The 19,282-nt window shown below is 49.5% G+C and overlaps 2 protein-coding genes across 5 annotated transcripts in view; one reads left to right on the top strand and one right to left on the bottom strand.

Moving 5' to 3' along the window:
• BCKDHA (branched chain keto acid dehydrogenase E1 subunit alpha) overlaps positions 1-18,124 on the bottom strand; it is a 38,332-nt gene extending 20,208 nt beyond the window's left edge. Inside the window, exons 1-10 of one of the 4 annotated variants that reach the window (XM_081335058.1) lie at positions 18,006-18,124; positions 14,174-14,350; positions 13,986-14,072; positions 13,588-13,696; positions 11,096-11,257; positions 10,761-10,967; positions 9,516-9,657; positions 9,188-9,359; positions 8,204-8,334; positions 6,341-7,840 (exon numbers count right to left, since the gene is read on the bottom strand). In XM_081335058.1, the coding sequence (XP_081191184.1) occupies positions 7,768-7,840; positions 8,204-8,334; positions 9,188-9,359; positions 9,516-9,657; positions 10,761-10,967; positions 11,096-11,257; positions 13,588-13,696; positions 13,986-14,072; positions 14,174-14,350; positions 18,006-18,107 (1,362 nt within the window). In that variant the 5' untranslated portion in view covers positions 18,108-18,124 and the 3' untranslated portion in view covers positions 6,341-7,767. Of the gene's footprint in view, positions 1-6,340; positions 8,335-9,187; positions 9,360-9,515; positions 9,658-10,760; positions 10,968-11,095; positions 11,258-13,587; positions 13,697-13,985; positions 14,073-14,173; positions 14,351-18,005 lie in introns of those variants that run through there. The other 3 variants (XM_081335061.1, XM_081335060.1, XM_081335059.1) reach the window with 3 other exon arrangements.
• On the top strand, positions 3,366-5,532 carry B3GNT8 (UDP-GlcNAc:betaGal beta-1,3-N-acetylglucosaminyltransferase 8). Its single transcript, XM_081334418.1, has one exon. It carries the CDS (start codon positions 3,490-3,492, stop codon positions 4,660-4,662), a length of 1,173 nt encoding a protein of 390 aa, XP_081190544.1. The 5' UTR covers positions 3,366-3,489; the 3' UTR covers positions 4,663-5,532.
• Positions 18,125-19,282: the final 1,158 nt, after the last annotated feature.

The raw sequence follows: 19,282 nt of genomic DNA on the forward strand, positions 1-19,282 counted from the left end.
AGGATCCAAAAGCCCGCAGGCAAAGGAAAAATACACGTTAAGAAAAAATATGCACGGTCAGAAGAGCTCACCTTTTTTTGGAGAATTTATCTACTTCTACAAATTGGTACAATTTGGGTTTTTATTTGTTTGGAGGACAGATAAACTCTGTTGCAGGTCAAACAGATCAGCCTGTCTCCTGGGTTTATTAAGCAGGTCCTACTAGTTATTTAGGGACGTGGTGGCTCAGTGGGTTAGGACGCTGAGCTTGTCGATCAGAAGGTCGGCAGTTTGGCGGGTCGAATCCCGAGTGCCGCGTAGCAGAGTGAGCGCCTGTTACTCATCCCAGCTTCTGCCAACCTAGCAGTTCGAAAGCACGTAAAAATGCAAGTAGAAAAATAGGGACCACTACGGTGGGAAGGTAACAGCGTTCCGTGCGCCTTTGGCGTCCAGTCATGCCGGCCACATGACCACGGAGACGTCCTTGGACAAGCGCTGGCTCTTCGGCTTTGAAACGGAGATCAGCACCGGCCCCTAGAGTCGGAAACGACTAGCACGCATGTGCGGGGGAACCTTTACCTTTACCTTTACCTTTACTAGTTATTTGGTGCATTTTAGGGTAAATATTTGAAATTGCTGCTAAAAAGAAAATGGGCTGCTTGCATTAAAGCAAGGCTGTGGAGGTTGTCCTTGTCGAGTGACGGTTTCATTTAGCAACGGATCTCAGTTACAGTGGTGGGGATGAAGTAACTTTACGACTGATCCTCGCATTTACAGCTGTCATAGGTCTGTAGAATGGCGTTCGTCCATCTGTGGACTCCAATTCCCAGAATTCCCCAGCCACCTGTTCAAGTTGCTGAGATTGAGGCCGGCTGAGGAATTCTGGGAATTGGAGTCCACAGCCTCTTCCAGCTGCTGAAATTGACAAGCACCTCTATAAAAGTGAAGGAAGATCATAAGCGCAGTGGCAGTTTCATTTAGCAGCTGCTTCGCTTAACGGCCAAGTTGCTGGTTCCAATTGTGGTCACTAAGGGAGGACTACCTGCAATTTCTTTCTCGCAAGCTGAGAGAGAACCAAGCAACCAAGGTGCAGGGCTGTTCCTGAAGAAACCCATTTTTCCGGTTATGTTTGTCTAGCCGGGTCTGTGCGTAGGAATCAAAGAAGGCGAACACTGGAAAACTCATTCTGGCTCCTGGTGAGATTTCCCCCCCCCCCAAATTTGAGGAAAGGAAGAAGTCTTACTGGGAAAGAGCCGTTGTAGGGAAACTCTTCCAGTACAGGTGGTTCTCGACTTACAGCAATTCGTTTAGCGACCGTTCAAAGTGACCCCAGTCCTGAGAAAAGCGACTTGGGACCATTTTTCTCACTTAGGACCGTTGCAGCAAATCGTGTGATTTACGTTCAGATGCCGTCATAAATAAGAGTCAGTTGCCGAGCGTCTGAATTTTGATCATGTGACCCTGGGGATGCTGCAAGGGTCATAAGTGTGGAAAACGGTCGTAAGTCACTTTTTTCCCAGTGCCGGGGTAACCTCGAAGGTCACTAAATGAACTGCTGTAAGTCGAGGACTGCCTGTGTTATAAATTTGCTCGTTCAAACGTATTGCGAATCCTTTGCCAGAAGCCTTCACCGTGAAGGAAAGCCAAGCTTTAAAATCTACGCCAGGCAAAGTGCCCTGTTGGCATGTAGAAGGCCATTATCTCGGAATGAGAAAGAGGAAAGCCTTGATGGCCTCATCACAGTTGCAAAGGAGGGTGCAATTCCAGTTAATTGTTTTCTCCAGAACCGGCTCTCTCTCTCTCTCTCGCTCGCTCACTCGCTCGCTTGTGCAAAGTCCTCTAGTCAAGAACGAATCGAGAGAGGCTGAGGGCCACGACAGGGTGGGGACGTTTGAATCAACTTTGGAGAATAGCGGATCTTTGAAGCAGACATTTGCATCAAGAATATTTCTAGGTAAAGGTTCCCCCGCACATGCGTGCTAGTCGTTTCCGACTCTAGGGGCCGGTGCTCATCTCTGTTTCAAAGCCAAAGAGCCAGCGCTTGTCCAAGGACGTCTCCGTAGTCATGTGGCCGGCATGACTAGACACCAAAGGCGCACGGAACGCTGTTACCTTCCCACCGTAGCGGTCCCTATTTTTCTACTTGCGTTTTTACGTGCTTTCGAACTGCTAGGTTGGCAGAAGCTGGGACGAGTAACAGGCGCTCACTCTGTTACGCGGCACTCGGGATTCGACCCGCCAAACTGCCGACCTTCTGATCGACAAGCTCAGCGTCCTAACCCACTGAGCCACCGCGTCCCTATAATAATAATAATAATAATAATAATAATAATAATAATAATAGTAATAATAATAGCAATAATAATAATAGTAATAGTAATAATAATAATAATAATAATAATAATAATAATAATAATAATAATAATAATAATAAGAAGAAGAAGAAGAAGAAGAAGAAGAAGAAGAAGAAGAAGGCAGTAGTGTCCCATACTCGTTGCAGCTGCAACTTGCTGCCTCAGCAATTCCTTTAACAAACTTTCTTAATTCCCACCTGAGTCTTTCAGTTGACTATGTTTGGGGTGGAGAGAGACAGTAAGTAGGAAGGCGTAAATTGTGGTGATAAATGGGCTCAGTTGTGGCCATGAATCAAGGTCATCCAGCCTGTACAGTAGAATTATTTAGAACATTGTGTTGTAAAAGATATAGAGCTTGTATAATAAAAAGTCCTTGATAAGCTCTATACGTTCAAAGTGACAAGGAAGGATTGGCTTATTTTCAAGCAACTTTACAGATTCCCAGGCCCTCTTAGCTGAACCTTGCAATTGCAGATTATTAACCATTCAGACCAATGGACAACTCCTCCTCCTCCTCCTCCTCCTCCTCCTCCTCCTCATCATCATCATCATCATCATCACCCTGGTTTATGGTTAACCAGTTGTGCGAACCCAGTCTGTAGTAGTAACACAAATTTCCCAAAAGTGCTTTTTCAGGAGGCAACTGGACTTTTTTGTTTTTTTCTTTGAAGACATTTCACTTCTCATCCAAGAAGCTTCTTCAGCTCTGACTGGAGGGCGGGGAATGGAAGGATTTATACGCCTTGCAGACAGCTGGTCCTTTGCCTCCTTTTAGAGAGTTGTTGAATGCAAATGACCAGCTGTCTGCAAGGCGTATAAATCCTTCCATTCCCCGCCCTCCAGTCAGAACCTGAAGAAGCTCCTTGGATGAGAAGCGAAACCTCTTCAAAGGCAAAACAGAAAATCCAGCTGCCTCCTGGAAAAAAGCACCTTTTGGGACAACCAGAACCCAGATGACTGAGAATCTCCATAGACATTTAACACAAATTTCATTATCTGCCTTTCTTTTTCTCTTTTTTATATTTTGGCTGTTTTCCGCACCAGGAAGAGAAAAACGAATATTTCCCGGTGTCTCTCGATCGCCACGGCGTTGCTAACCCTGGTGGCTCTCAAGGCCTACATCGAATGGACGGCCGAGCAGGAGGAACGATACCCCATGTTCCCCGCCACCCGTTGGCAAAGCGGCTCCATCACCCCTATCCTTCCCTTTGAGAACGTCTCGCCGGCATTTGTCTTCCAGCGCTTTAACGTCTCTTTGCAACGATTCCGCCACACCATCCCGCGAGGAAAAGCGTACTGGAACGATAAACAATACAAAAATTTCCGGGCGTTGGAAGAAGGCTCGGTGGCCAACGCTTCCTGGAATAAATGCCCCAGCGGTGACGTGAAGGAACTGGCCACCAAGATCAAGCATTTCAACTCGTATCCAGAGCTGTATAAGAATTTTATTCTCTACGGGGACTGCAGGAATTATTCCCTCCTGATTAACGAACCCCGTAAGTGTGCCAATACGAAAAACAGCACTTTCCTGCTCTTGGCCATCAAATCCCTGCCCGGCAATTTTGCTGCCCGCCAAGCCGTGCGGGACACTTGGGGGCAGGAAGGAGAACCCAGCGGGCTGCCCGTCCGCACCGTCTTCTTACTGGGCACGGCTCAGGGGCAGTTCGGTCCCCGCCTGCAACACCTGGTCCAGTTTGAGAGTCGGAGTTTCGGGGACATCTTGATGTGGGATTTTGAGGACACCTTCTTCAACCTGACCCTGAAGGACTCGCTCTTCCTGCGCTGGACGCTGGACCATTGTCGGGACGTCCGTTTCATTCTCAAGGGGGACGATGACGTGTTCATCAACACCCCGAAAGTCTTGGGGTATCTGAGCTCGGTGGACGCCGACAAGCCCCTCTACACGGGGCAGGTGATGTCCAATGCCTCGCCCTTCCGGGACCAACGAAATAAGTACTATGTGCCAGAATCATTTTACGTGGGACCGTATCCAGCTTACGCGGGAGGCGGGGGCTACATCATCTCCGGACCCTTGGCCCAGTTGCTCCTCCTCATTTCTCGGCATGTGGCCTTCTACCCCATTGATGACGTTTACACAGGGCTCTGCTTCCAAGCTCTGGGCATCCCCCCTCAGCCCCACCCTGGCTTCATGACCTTTGATATCGCCGAGAAAGACCGGAGCGATCCCTGCGTGCACAGCCAGCTGCTCTTGGTCCATCGGCGAAGCCCCCAACAGACCCTCCTTCTTTGGAAGCAAATCACCAATCCAGATCTCCAATGTGGAGACGAGGCGTTGAAGCCCCAACCGGCGAAGCCTCCTGGTTTCTGACTGAACTGCGAAACGGACCAGGTGGGGCTGCAACAGGGAGATGCTCAGGTCCAAATCCCATCGAAGTATTTCAGAGGGGACATCCCAACTTAGTGCACTTTTGAAGGCCAGGAGCTGGGGACGGGCGCCCCTTTCCGCCTGGCCGACATGTTTGCGAACAGCCTCTTCTTAAATTCCTTTCTGTAGAGTCCAGCAGAAGGCCAAGCGGTGGACATGTCCATAACAACAGTCCAGGACATGCCATTTACGGATTTAAGAACCATCTTTTTCCACCAGGCTGATCAGAAAACTGTCACAGTGTCCACTTGGCCTTGCCTGAGGATGCCAGGGCTTCAAGCAAGCCTCCCCCGGCCGGTGCCCTCCAAATAGGCCAGCAACAGCTGGATTTCTAAAAGGCGCCTTCCTCCACATCTGGCACCACCAACTTGGGGGAGCCCGGAAGAGAAACTCCTGGCTAGCTGTCCCAATCTTCCTGGATTGCAGAGAGGGCGAAGTATTGTCCACAAAGTGTTTGTTTTTTTCCGTTGTGGCCTGAACCTTTTGGGGGCCAGTCCCCTCCCACAGCTGGATTAACCAAGAAACCGAGGCAAGAAGCTGATCCTCAACAACGATGGGGTGTTTCGACATGGTGGAAGAAAAGTGGAAATGCGATCCTCTAGAATTATCATCAGGAGCGATGATAAGAGAGCCGTGCTGGCACAGTGGTTAGAATGCAGCATTGCAGGCTAATTCTGCCCACTGCCAGCAGTTCGATCCTGACCGGCTCAAGGTTGGACTCAGCCTTCCATCCTTCTGAGGTCGGTAAAATGAGGACCCAGATTGCTGGGGGGCGACAGGCTGACCCTGTAAACCGCTTAGAGAGGGATGTAAAAGCACTGTGAAGCGGTATATAAATCTAAGTGCTCTTGCTGATGGTTTAAAGAGGGCTCGTTTGTTTTGACTTGACAAAATGGGGAGGGGGGGAAATGGGATACCCCAACCTCTCCTGCCCACACTGCAACAACGTCCTGTTGTAATAAAGACGTGTCTCGGGTACTGCCGATCTTGGGGAGCGTTGACTGGAGATTTGGGGACAGCTGTTTCGGGGAAACCTTGGGCGTGAATCTTTTGAAAGCAGTCGTCTCCAGGTAGTCCTCAACATACGACCGCCACATTTCCATTGCTAAGTGAAACATTTGTTCCGTGAGCTTTGCCTCCTTTTAGGACTTTTTTTGCCCCAGGTGTTAAGTGAATCAAGGCAATTGTTAAATTAGTAACGGGGCCGTTAAGCGAAACTCGCTTCCCCGCCATTGACTTTGCTTGTCGGAAGCTCGCCAAAGGGGATCACGTGACCCAGGGTCCCAGCAACTGTCATAAATACGAGTCAGTTGCCAAGCATCTCAGTTTTCATCGTGTGACCATGTTGATGCTGCAATGGTCCCAAGTAGGAAACGTGGTCAGTTTTCTCACTGCCCATTGTAACTTTGAACAGTCACTGAACGAACCGCTGTAAGTTGAGGACGACCTATATTTCCTGCAGAGCCTCTTTAGTAAAAGCTGTGATTTTTGTTTTGCAAGGAGGCAGCCAGGAAAGCCATGCCAAAACACACAGACACGCAACATGCTGGGAAGAACATTCTGCTACGTCGCAGGGCAGATGGTGCCCCTCAACAGGTATGCACACACACACACACAGGCGCCGTTGGCCAGAAAAATATTTATTCATTTTCCAACTTGCCCCATATGTGCGATTAGATGGGCTGGCATCAACCCATTCTTCCCTTAACCCAGAACAATCGTTATTTTCCGTTGTAACAGCTTTGGAGTAAGACTAATAGAGCAGCTTGAATCCCACGTGGGAAGGCGCTGGGGGAAAAAAAATGCACCAAACATCCACAAGGAGATGCTCGAACCCAGATCCCTGTTTCTTGTTCTCGCGTCCCCGAACGTATTGTCCCCACCCTGTGCACAATTTTCCAGCCTTCCCCCTTGCTCAAAGTCATCTCCCCCCCCCCAAAGAAAATCCACAGACGTTCATCCTTGGCAACCGTTTTCTAGGAAGGACACCCCTTGTAGTGTTTTCATAAATCGGCTGGCGCCACGTTCGAGGCGGCTGAATCTCCGCATTCGGCAAAGAAATAATTGGTCATGTCTCTTTCCACGGTGGGCTTCTTGGGAAACACGGGGGGGGAGGGAGGGGAGAAACCTCACTTCAAACCTCCAGCCCCATCTACGGATTTTCCTAAAGAAATGTTCCCCTCCAGACAGCAATCTGGACAAATTTAAACCCTTCCACAACAGGTGACACAGATTTGCTTGTTGAATTTGGCGTGGAGAGCAAGGAAGGTGAATGCATTAAAACCTAGGGAAGCGCTCTTAGTCCAGAAAGCAGCAAGCTTAAGGCAGAATCCAGTCCATGCCCAGTGAGCTGGGAGATATTTCTGTGCTTTTGAAGACGCTTATCGACAGCTTTTCCAATCCTTTTTGTACAAAAACAAAAAAAAAACCCTAATGGAATCATTTGAGGCTCCTCAATCCTCGAATGTAGCTTCTTTGAGGCTCGGTCCTCACCCCCACTCCTTTAAAAATCTCTAGCTACAGCTTACTACTGCTGTTAGGCCCTCTGACTATTGCTATGGTGGCAAAGGAGTAGCTACAAGGAAGAAACTCCCCTTGGCTTTACAAATGGGGGGAAACTGAATTTTCCTTAAAGGCCCGTTGAGATAGATTGGGCAAGTTGGAGGAACAATCAAAAATTGACGGCTAGAGTGATGAGGGCCCGTGTGAATAATAAAAGATGGAACACGTTGCTCAAGAAACAGGGTGCCAGGCAGTGCCCTAATATCCAGCTGTGCATTTGACCCGACCCCCCAAACAGAGCAAGCCCAGAGCTACATTTTCCAAGAACCTCACTTGATCCAGAAACCAAATTCAAGCTGAAATCTTCAAATATCAAAGCAGGCCGAAAGGAACCCCAGTTCCAAATTAAATGCTTGACCGTGTTAGGATGAGCTTGTGATAGTCAAGAGAGAATCCACCGGGCTCCAGGCATTTACAGAAATGCACCTAGCAAGCCATTAAACCTCCTCTTAACTCTCCCAGAAAGTGGGGTCCCCAATCCCCACTTCAGTCTCTTGCCACAGGCTGACAAAGCCCCGTTTGGGTGGGTGGGGGGAACTCTCTCTTCTTTTGGGCTGGCCTTTAAAAGAAAAAAAAATTAAAGGCAACTGAGCTGGAAGCGACAAAAAAAAAGCAAAGCAGCCCTTTTGTGAAAATAAAATAAAATAAAACCTCGGCCTGACCCAAGAGATTCTTTGGCCAGAAGCAAAGATGAAGGATGGATGGATGGATGGATGCAAGGCCAGGTGGGCATCCTAACTACAAAAGAAGAGAGACTTGTGGGCGATTGGGGTGGTGCTGGGGATGCCAGCAAGCCAGCCTAGCACCCTGGGGCGGGGGGGAGCACCAGCCCTCAGGGTGGGGAAAGGCAGACGTGGAGAGGGGATCCGGCAAGGCCGGGATTCACTTCTCGTAGTGATCCAGTGGGTAATGATCTCCATACTGTTTCAGGTGACGTTCCAAGGCTGTCTGTTGTTTGGCGATGTGCCAGGGCATCTCACTGTAAACATCCGAGAACAAGAGCTGAGGTTTCGGCTTCAGCTTCCGCTCGGCCTCCTCAAGGGCCTCCATCACCTGGAGAAAGAGGGGGAGAACACGAGAGTGAAGCAGAACAACAGAATTGAAGGGATCCTGGAGGTCTTCTAGCCCCTCCCCTGCTGAAGCAGGAAACCCTCCACCACTTGATTATCCAGCGTCTCCTTGAAACCTTCCCGTTTTGGAGCACCCGCAACTTTTGGAGGCCAGCTGTTCCATCCATCCATCGTTCTCACTATCGGGAAATTTTCTTGGACGCCGTTGTTACAAGGGAATCCGGCTTCCCCGTTGACTCTGCTTGTCAGAAGGGCAAAAGGGAATCGGGCGACCCCGGGATGCCAAGATTGTCGTAAATAGGAGCCCGTGGCCAAGCGCCCGAATTTTGATCACAGGACCGTGGTGAGGCTGCCACGGTCACCGTGTCCAAAATGGCCATAGCTCACTTTTTTCAGGGCTGCTCTAATTTTGCACGGTCATTAAACGAACGGTTGTAAGTCAAGAGCTACCTGTAGCGGTACGGAACTTGGCTGGCCGGGGAATTCTGGGAATTGAAGTCCACCCATCTTAAAATTGCCACGGTTGAGAAAAGCAGATTTGAGCATTTTACGTCCCCCACCCTCCCAAGGCCACATCCACCCATGTCTGGCCTGCCTGGGTTGCTTTTATTTTAGTTATAATTGTCATTTTTAAAAATATAATTTATATGTTTTGTGCGTTCGTGCGTGCCTAGGCACCCCTATAGCCCTCTTGGCTGGGCCCTCCCCAACGGTCCCAGTTTCTCAGAATCGTTCCCCAAGACAGGAGATTCTCTCTGAGACTTTGGGGAGACATCAGTGCCCACCCCCTGCCTGATTGGTGCCCGGGCGGGTGGTCTCTGGGCTCGGCCACTGACCCGTTTGCGCGATTTCTTCCGCCAGCTCTTCTCCTGTTCCTCGTCCCACCAGTTCCGGCTCACCATGTAGTGGCGGAGACGGGAGATGGGGTGGTCCTGCTTGTCCCAGTAATTGACCTCATCGACCGAGCGGTATGCTGAGCTGTCGTCGCTCGTGCTGTGGTGCCCAATCCTGGGAAAGCAAACCAGGGCAGGCGCAGTAGGGGCAAACTAGGTTTCAGCCAGACTCCTGCACATACACATACACACACACACACACACACACACACACCACACACACACACACACAGAGTCTGACCTCAGTTCCCCCTTTCACCTCCCAACCTACCTGTAGGTCATGGCCTCGATGAGAAAGGGCTGGTTCTCGGCAACGGCCCGGCGCCGGGCCTCCTTGGTGGCGTTGTACACGGCAAAGACATCGTTGCCATCCACTCGGATAGACTGGATGCCGTAACCGGGACCCCGGGCGGCTGGGGGCACAAGAAGACCCGTCGCTACGCTTGGACTGTCGTTCCAGAGCCTTTTCTGCTCATTTTTTTAAAAAAATTTAAATTTTTTAAATTTAATTTAAATTAAGTTTAGCATCTAGATTCGAGAAGGCTTCCAGACTCAGGATTATTCAGCCCGTTTGGCAGAATGGCTTCTAAAACAAGAACACACAGCTAATCCTTGACTTGCAAGAGTTTGTTTAGTGACCATTGAAAGCTACAATGGCGCTGAAAAAAGGGGCTGAATTTCCATTGCTTGGCAAGACAATTATTAGCTGAGCTGTGCCTACTGCTAAGCTTGTAAGCCGCCCTGAGTCTTCGGAGAAGGGCGGGATATAAATGTAATTAAAATAAAATAAAATAAAAATAAAAAAAAATTACGACCATTTTTGCCATGGTTGCTGAGCAAATTCACTTAACGACGGCAGAGACTTATGCAGTCGTTAAGCAAATGTGGTTTCCCCGTTGACTTTGCTGCCCAGAAGCCACCTGGGAAGGTCACAAATAGCGGCCACACGATCCCCGGATGCTGCAACCGTTGTAAATACAGGCCGGTTTGCCCAGCACCTCAATTTGGATCACCTGACAGTGGGGAATGTTGCGACGGTCGTAAGTGTGAGGTCGTAAGTGAATGGTTGTAAGTCAAGGACCAGCTGTATGTACAGTTAGTCCTTGACTTACAACCACAATTGAGCCCAACACTTCTGTTGTTAAGTGAGACATTTGTTACGTGGGTTTTGCCCCATTTTTCTTGCCACAGTTGTTAAGTGAATCACTGCAGTTGATAGGTTAGTAACCCGGTCGTTAAACAAATCCAGCTTCCCCATTAACTTTGCTTGCCAGAAGGTCGCAAAAGGGGGTCACGTGACCCTGGGACGCTGCAACCGCCATAGGTACATGCCAGTTGCCAAGCCTCCAAATTTTGATCACATGATTATGGGGAAGGTCGTAACTGTGAAAAACGGCTATAAGTCGCATTTTTCAGTGCCTTTGAACGGTCAGTAAATGAACTGTTGTAAGTCTCGGACTACCTGTGTACACACAAACCTCACGAAGTCACTCCCTCCCCACCCAGGCCGTCTCACCGATGCCGTCGCCCCGGTATTGCTCGGATGTCGGGGTGGAGATGGCGTAGCCGTTGTTCCGGCAGAAAAATATGACCGGACACTCCAGGGTGGCCGCGAAGTTGAAGCCCGCGTGGGCGTCCCCCTCGCTGGAGGTCCCTTCGCCAAAATAGCAGATCACAACCCGGTTGGTGTTCGCCCGCTTGAAGGCGTAGGCGGCCCCCACCGCTGGCAAGGGAAAAAGAGGGGGGGATTCTTAGAGGGGGGGAGGGTGTCCGGAAATAGAAGAGAGCATGCCTTGGCTGGCTGGGCTCCGTGGGCGGGGGTCTGCCGGGGTCTCAAGAGGGGGGCCTCACCTTGCGGGATCTGGGTGGCAAGCGGGGACGATATGGTGACGAAGTTCAAATCTTTGCAGCCGTAATGGACGGGCATCTGGCGGCCTTTCCCGGGGTCGCTGGCGTTGCCGTAGCACTGGGCCATAAACAGGTCCAGAGGGTAGCCCCTGTGCATCAGGACACCTGGGAGGGGGAGGGAGGGAGGGAGAGCAGGTGAGAGGCTCCGGCTGGCTTCGGGCACTAGGCTGGCCTCCACCTGCGCCAGGCGCTCTGCTCAACTTGCTTGTGTGTAGGGGTGTGTGTGTGTGAAGGTAATAAAAGATATATTGTATATGAGACAAAATCCCAAAATAATAGCAATAAGCTGAGATTTATTTGACCCTCCCTCCCCCTTCCTTCCTTCCTCCCTCCCTGCCTATTCTTGTTTTCCTTCCTTCCTTCCTTTCCTTTCTTCCTGTCTCTTTCCTTCTTTCCCTCCTCAAACTTCCTTATCTTCTTTCTTTCTTTCTTTCTTTCTTTCTTTCTTTCTTTCTTTCTTTCTTTTTCTTCTTTCTTTTTTCTTTTTTCTCTTTCTTTCTTTCTTTTTCTTTCTTCCTTCCTTTTTCTTTCTTTCTTTCCTTTTCTTTCTTCCTCCCTCCCTCCCCCACTACTTCCTTCCTTCCTTCCTTCCTTCCTTCCTTCCTTCCTTCCTTCCTTCCTTCCTTCCTTTCTTTCTTTCTTTCTTTCTTTCTTTCTTTCTTTTTCTTACTTTTTCTTTCTTTCTTTCTTTTCTTTCTTTCCTCTTTCTTTCTCTCTTTCCTTCCTTCCTTCCTCCCTCCCTTTTTCCTTCTTTCCTTCCTTCCTTCCTTCCTTCCTTTTTCTCTTTCCTTTTCTTTCTTCCTCCCTCCCCCACTCCCCTTCCTTCCTTCCTTCCTTCTTCCTTCCTTCCTTCCTTCCTTCCTCTTTCTTTCTTTCTTTCTTTCTTTCTTTCTTTCTTTCTTTCTTTCTTTCTTTCTTCCTTCCTTCCTTCCTTCCTTCCTCTCTTTCTTTCTTTCTTTCTTTCTTTCTTTCTTTCTTTCTTTCTTTCTTTCTTTCTTTCTTTCTTTCTTTCTTTCTTTCTTTCTTCCCTTCCTTCCTTCCTTCCTTTCTCTCTCTCTCTCTCCCCTCCCAGTTGCTACTGACTCTGAATACCCTGAAGACACATTTACCACAATTCCTCTTATTAGAAACTAAAAAAAAAACCCTCTACAGCCTGCCCAAAGCCACTAACTGCCTGCCTCATGTCTTTCCCCCTTCGATTGCCTGTAATCAACAAACTTCTGCCATTGGTGCTTCCGTAAAGAGGGTGCATTTCCCCCTAAACAAAGCTGCTGCGTTCCAGAAAAATATGTCTGGGTTCAGAAGGCGCCAAAAGGAGGCCACGCCGTTTCGGCCTGTGTGTTACTGGTAGCTCCTTCCTTCAAGACAAGCAAAGCTGGTCAAGGATAGATATGAGGTCCTTAGGCACTGATTAACTCAAACAAGCCTGGTCCTGGGCTCATAAGCCTATTATGCAAACAGGAAAAACGCGGCTGCTTTAAAGAGGTGCCAACTGCTACAACATACGCTCTCAAACCTGATCCCCAAACATCACGTAGGCTTCAAATCCAAGCGCTGCATATCTCTAGGCTCAAAATACAAGAAAAGCAAGGGAGAAGGAAGGTCAGGAGTGGACAGTTTGGTCTAGTGATTAAAGCAATAGGCTAGAAAAATGAGACGTGAGTTCTACTCCCGCTTTAGGCATAAAAACTGCTCGGGTGACCATGGGCCAAACACCAGGAGACAGTGAGTTCTAGTCCCGTCTCAGCCATGAAAGCGAGCTGGGTGACTTTGAGCCAGTCACACTCTCTCAGCCCAATCCCCCTCACAGGGCTGTTGTTGTGGGGGAAAATAGGAGGAGGAAGGTGAGCTGGATACGTTTGCTGCCTTGAATGATTTGTAAATATAATAAAGGCAGGATAAAGGGAAAGGTAAAGGCTCCCCCGCACATGCGTGCTAGTCGTTTCCGACTCTAGGGGCCGGTGCTCATCTCCGTTTCAAAGCCGAAGAGCCAGCGCTTGTCCGAGGACGTCTCCGTGGTCACGTGGCCGGCATGACGCCAAAGGCGCACGGAACGCTGTTACCTTCCCACCGTAGTGGTCCCTATTTTTCTACTTGCATTTTTATGTGCTTTCGAACTGCTAGGTTGGCAGAAGCTGGGATGAGTAACAGGCGCTCACTCTGTTACGCGGCACTCGGGATTCGACCCGCCAAACTGCAGACCTTCTGATCGACAAGCTCAGCGTCCTAACCCACTGAGACACCGCATCCCTAAAGGCAGGATACAAACCAGCAAAGTGGAACAAGCAAAAGGTGGAAATACCGACCTACTCAGGTCTCAGGTTAAAGCCATGCCAAGATTCTAGTCCTCTGCTGTGAAATGCTGCCCCCTGGTGGCTGTTTTTCTACTATGGCCGAAGAAGAAGGGGAAAAAAGGGCCTTGCAAAAAGGCTCACCTGCTTCTCGGTATTGTCCGAAGACCAGGTCAGTGTCGTCCAGGGCTGCTACGCTGCCCACATGGGTGCCTTCTTCCCCGTAGTTGGTCATGTAAAAGGAAATCCGCCCCTGGCAATAAAAAGGAGGGCGGGGCTGTGAATCCTGGCCAGAGCTTCAGATCTGAAGGCTAAAAGACGCTTTGAAGTCCAAAGGGGACACACGAGTAGCACGTGTTGGATTGGCGGTCGCTTGAAAGCAGCTGCTTCCTTTCCTGCAGTTGCTTGGCTATCCCGCAAAAACACACCTTGAATTGGACCCGGAAGCAAACGGGCACCCGATGGAGTTGTCACAAGTGGCCATCTGGAGATCACCTGTCCTGCCTCCCACCCTCCCCCACCGCTTCCTGCCACCCTCCTACCTGTCTCTGGGACTCGTACAGGATTCGATCCATGGTGTTGAGAAGCGTCATGCTCTTGTAGAACTTCAGCACCTCCTCTTGGGAAATCTGCAGACGGAGCCAAGACAGGGCGGAAAAGTGAAAGCCTTTGTTTTGGGGGAAGCAGATGTGTGTGTGTGGGGGGGGGAGAGGCGGAGCCTAGAACTCACCTGGGGGTCCTCACTGGGGTTGACGATCTGCCCCTGCCGGTCCATGACCCGATAGATGGGGATCCCCGAAATGACGTTGGGCTGGATGAATTCCAGCCTGTCGATGAACACGGCCGAGGCTCCCGGGAACTGGGGCTTCTCGTCCAAGGAGGTGAATTCCTGCTGGCGAAAACTGCCCTGGGCACAGAGCAGAAATGTCTGCTTGAGGGGGTGAGCAGAGCTGCCCCACGGCCGGCCTGGGAGGGTGACCCAAGGGCTGGATTTACAAGTCGGTAGTCCTTGGGTTATGGCCGGTGGCTTAGTGGCTGCCTGGGAGATTCTGGGAGTCGAAGTGAACACTCAGGTTGAGGAACAGAGTGTCGAGCAAAATGAAGGAAGCTAGCTTTTTAAAAAAATTTATTTTATTCTAACTGGTTCAGTAAAGATTCTTTGAATGAAGTTCAACAGCTGGTGATGGCATGGGACCCCATCCAAACCATAACCAGGTCAGTCTATGCATGGATTTTGCAAGATTAACCAAGATTACATAAGATAGATCATAGATAGGTAGATAGATAGATAGATGATAGATAGATAGATAGATAGATAGATAGATAGATAGATAAAAAGAAAGAAAGAAAGAAAGGAAAGAAAGAGAGAGAGAGAGAGAGAGAAAGAAAGAAAGGAAGGAAGAGAAAGAAAGAAAGAAAGAAAGAAAGAAAGAAAGAAAGAAAGAAAGAAAGAAAGAAAGAAAGAAAGAAAGATAAATGGACAGACAGACAGGAGGGAGGAAAAGATGATAGATAATGATAGACAGACAGGCAGGCAGGCAGATAGACTGGAGGGAGGGAGGGAGGGAGGGAGGAAGGAAGGAAGGAAGGAAGGAAGGAAGGAAGGAAGGAAGGAAGGAAGGAAGGAAGGAAGGAAGAAAAATACACAGACAGGTTGTGTTTTCTGGAAGGCGTCTTCTATGAGAATCATTCCTCCTTCTATTCTCCACCACAATCCTATAATCGAGATTCATCTGAGACTGGGTGACAAACGCACAGCCTGCCCCCGCCCTTTAACCACTAGCCTTGCAGAGGAATAGGTCTGCTATTGTTTCAGCCTGCTCCAAATTCTCTCCAAAGAAGGTGATTTAAAACTGTACGAGCTGTTCCAGATTAAAAGTTCCCTTTCAGGAAAAAGAATCTTTGGTTAACAAACCACACACTTTTCTTGGCGTAAAAACCCACAGAGGGGAAATCCAGGAGAAGCTAATTGCCGTCGGCATAAATAAGCTCCATGCCAATCTTTGGTGCCCGGGTCGTGCTGGGGAGACGCATGACCTGCCTTCAACACGCCCCCTGAAATGGACCAATCAGAGGAGGCGCTCACAAGGGCACCGGCTGCCCTCCTCCCTCTGCCCAGGAACCAAAGGCTGGCCCACCGGCGGGTGACACTCCCCCCCCCTGCAAATTGAAAATGCCTTTGCAAAGGACGTCCCGGGCATTCTGAAAAGCAAACCGGGCATTTTTCTGAACATGTTTTTTACTTCCTGATTTAATTGATTTTTTTTTGCACCCTTAAATTTTGGAGTGGGAGGGGTGGGGCTGAGGCTTCTCAGAAGCACACCCCACTGAAATACCCTCCCAGAAGCCTGCACACTGCGGCAGCTTTTCAGGTGCAAACCGCGGGGTAGCGCATCGAAATATTCAGTGCAGAAAATGATGGGTTTTGAGTTTCTCCTGCCGTTGCAAAGGCCACGCTGAATGCACCAGACATGGGACGAATAGCATCTCATTAAGATGTGGCCTAGTGACCAGGAGATGTGGTCTAGGGCTAGCCTAGCAACCAGGAGATGCAGAGTTCTAGTTCCACCTTAGGCATGAAACCCAGCTGGGTGATTTTGAGCCAATCACCAGGAGACTGGGAGTTCTAGTCCTGCCTGAGATATGAAAGCCAGTTGGGTGACTTTGAGCCAATCAGGAGGTGATTGTGAGTTCTAGTCCTACCTTAGGCATGAAAGCCAGTTCGGTGACTTTGAGCCAATCAGGAGGTGATTGTGAGTTCTAGTCCTGCCTTAGGCATGAAAGCCAGTTCGGTGACTTTGAGCCAATCAGGAGGTGACTGTGAGTTCTAGTCCTGCCTTAGGTGTGAAAACCAGTTGTGCGACTTTGGGCCAATCACCAGGAGACAGTGAATTCTAGTTCAGCCTTAGGCACGAAAGCCAGATGGGAGGCTTTGGACCAACAGGCGATTGTGAATTCTAGTTTTGCTTTAGGCACGAAAGCCCGTTGGATGTCTTTGGGCCAATCACCATGGTCATGAAAGCCAGCTAGGTGACTTTGGAACACCCATTTTCTCTCTCAGCCCACCCCACCTCACAAGGTCGTTGTTGTGTGGAAAACAGCAGGAGGAAGGAGTATTAAGTATGCTCACTGCCTTGAGTTATTTATAAATGTTAATAAAGGCGGAATACAACTGAATATAATGAAATGAATGTGCTGCATGGGATCTGTAGAACAATGAAAATTGTAATCTGACAGGCCTTGAGGGCAAAAGATAAGAAAAGGTTACAGACACGTGTGTGCCTGCACACACACACACACACACACACAAACACACACACAAACAAACACCTAAATACATCTTATTCCAAACATGCCTCCCCTCCCAATTACCTGCAAAAAATGAGATATTATTTATTTATTTTTGGGATTGATCCCCACCTAGTTATAACCCAATGTTTTTCAACGTAGCCAGGGAATTCTGGGATTTGAAGACCAAACATCTTCGAGTTGAGAAAAACTGGGTTAAGTCTTGGACAAGGGGTTGGGGAACTGGAAAATCTAGTTTCACACCTAGTCTTGCAGATATTCTCAGCCGGATTGATGGCGGATGGCCATAAATAGCTCTCATTTACGGATTTATTTGTTTAATTTCTACAGTATAGCCGCCCACCTCAACAGCTGACTCTGGGAAGGGGCCACCCGCTGCTCTTTGCAAGGTTGTTGGGAAAGAAACAACTTTGCATTCCGCCCCTCACTTGCACATATGTGCAACACACTCCACACTTCTTTCTCTCTCTTTAAAACAGGGCTGTCCAAACTTGACAACTGGAAGACGCATGGACTTCAACTCCCAGAATTCCCCAGCCAGCTGGCTGGGGAATTCTGGGAGTTGAAGTCCACGCGTCTTCCAGTTGCCAAGTTTGGGCAGCCCTGTTTGAAGAGATTGGGGGCCCAACTCGGCAGAACTTTTCAGAAATCCACCAGAAAAGAAAGGGGTCTCATCATGCAAGGCTCCCAGCCCCCTGGAAGGTTGCCGGACAACAATGCCCAACCTCCTTGGCTGGGCCGGGCTGGGGAGGATGGGGCATGTGGGTTCCTTAACGGGACATCCCCAACATCCTCTCATCTGGAGAAGCCACCCCCCCCCCCGCCCCCAACCAATATCTCTCCCCTATCAATCAGAATGGAGCTGGAAGGGATCTTGGAGGTCTTCTAGTCCAACCCCCTTCTCAAGCAGGAGACCCCCGTACCTTCTCAGACAAACATAGGGTTTCCTGCCTGAGCAGGGGGTTGGACTAGTTGACCTTCAAGGTCCCTTCCAACTTGATTGTTATGAAATGTCCGATCTCTTCGGGAAGTTTCGCTGGCCCTATTCACTGGCCAAGGGCAGTACATCCCTAACGCCCACCGACCCACTGCCATCCCTAGGAGAGACCCCCCCATCTCCCCCCCCCTCTCCTAGGATCTTTAGTCGTCCCAGAGACCCCCCTGCACTAGCACACACACACACACACACACACACCCAGAGCACCCCCTCCTCCAGGGAGTCCCCCCCCAGCCCGGGCGGGAGGGCGACTCACCCCTCCTGCGCGCAGCCCCCTGACCGCGGCCCGGCCGGGGAGCCGCAGCCCCCGCAGGAAGCCCAGCCCGGCTCGACCCGCCGCCGCCGCCGCCGCTGCCATCTTGCCGGAGAGGCGGAGAGCCCGCAAGCCGCGCCCGGGAACGGGCGGAGCGGAGCGCAGCGCCCTAGACCAGCGTTTCCCAACCTTAGGAACTTGAAGATGCGTGGACTTCAACTCCCAGAATTCCCCAGCCAGCTATGCTGGCTGGGGAATTCTGGGAGTTGAAGTCCACGCATCTTCAAGTTCCTAAGGTTGGGAAACGCTGCCCTAGACACCCGCCCGCCTCGCCCTCCTCCTCCTCCTCCTCCTTCGCCCGCCGCCCTGGGCAGAGCGGGGGCGCCTGGCAACCTCCCCGGGAGCCCCGTTCGGGATTAGGGCGGTGCGGGCCATGTTGTGCCAGCCCCCGGGAGGGCGCCCGGTTGGAGGAAAAGCGGGCTGGAGGGCTCCGTCGGAGGTTTAGCCTTCAGGTGATGGGCGAGGATGATGGGCATGGGGTCCAGCAACGCTTCGGGGGCCCAGGAGTCCTTTCCCCACCCGCGTCCCGTACAACCAATCTCCAAGAGATGGAGGCAGATATATAAGGGGGGGGGGGAAGGAGGAATAGAGAGATTGATAGATGATAGAGATGGATAATAGATACATATAGATATGTAGATTATATTATAGAGATTAGATATAGACATTAGATATAGATGATGACTGATAGATACATAGATATATATTATAGATAGAGATTGGATATAGAGAAATTGGATATAGATGATGATGGATAGATAGAGAGATAGAGAGATAGATAGATAGATAGATGATAAATAGATGAGTGGATGGATAGATATACATGATAGATGATGATAGATGATAGATAGATAAATAAGATAGATAGATAAATAGATAGATAGATAGATAGATAGATAGATAGATAGATAGATAGATAAATAGATAGATGAGTGGATGGATAGATATACATGATAGATGATGATGATGATAGATAGATAGATAGATAGATAGATAGATAGATAGATAGATAGATAGATAGATAGATAGATAGATAGATAGATAGATGAGTGGATGGATAGATATACATGATAGATGATGATAGATAGATAGATAGATAGATAGATAGATAGACACAGACAGACAGACAGGAATAGAATAATAGGAATGGAGAGAGAAATAAAGCTACATCGATATAACTCTTAGATTTGCTGTCCAGTCTTCTGCAGGACAAGCTCTCA

This window comes from Vipera berus, assembly GCF_964194415.1.
Source record: "Vipera berus genome assembly, chromosome: 9".
NCBI classification, from domain to species: Eukaryota; Metazoa; Chordata; class Lepidosauria; order Squamata; family Viperidae; genus Vipera; species Vipera berus.

What these genes read in the sequence shown, in the direction of transcription:
- B3GNT8 (XM_081334418.1), top strand. Translation starts at nt 3,490, where the DNA reads ATGTTCCCCGCCACCCGTTGGCAAAGCGGCTCCATCACCCCTATCCTT.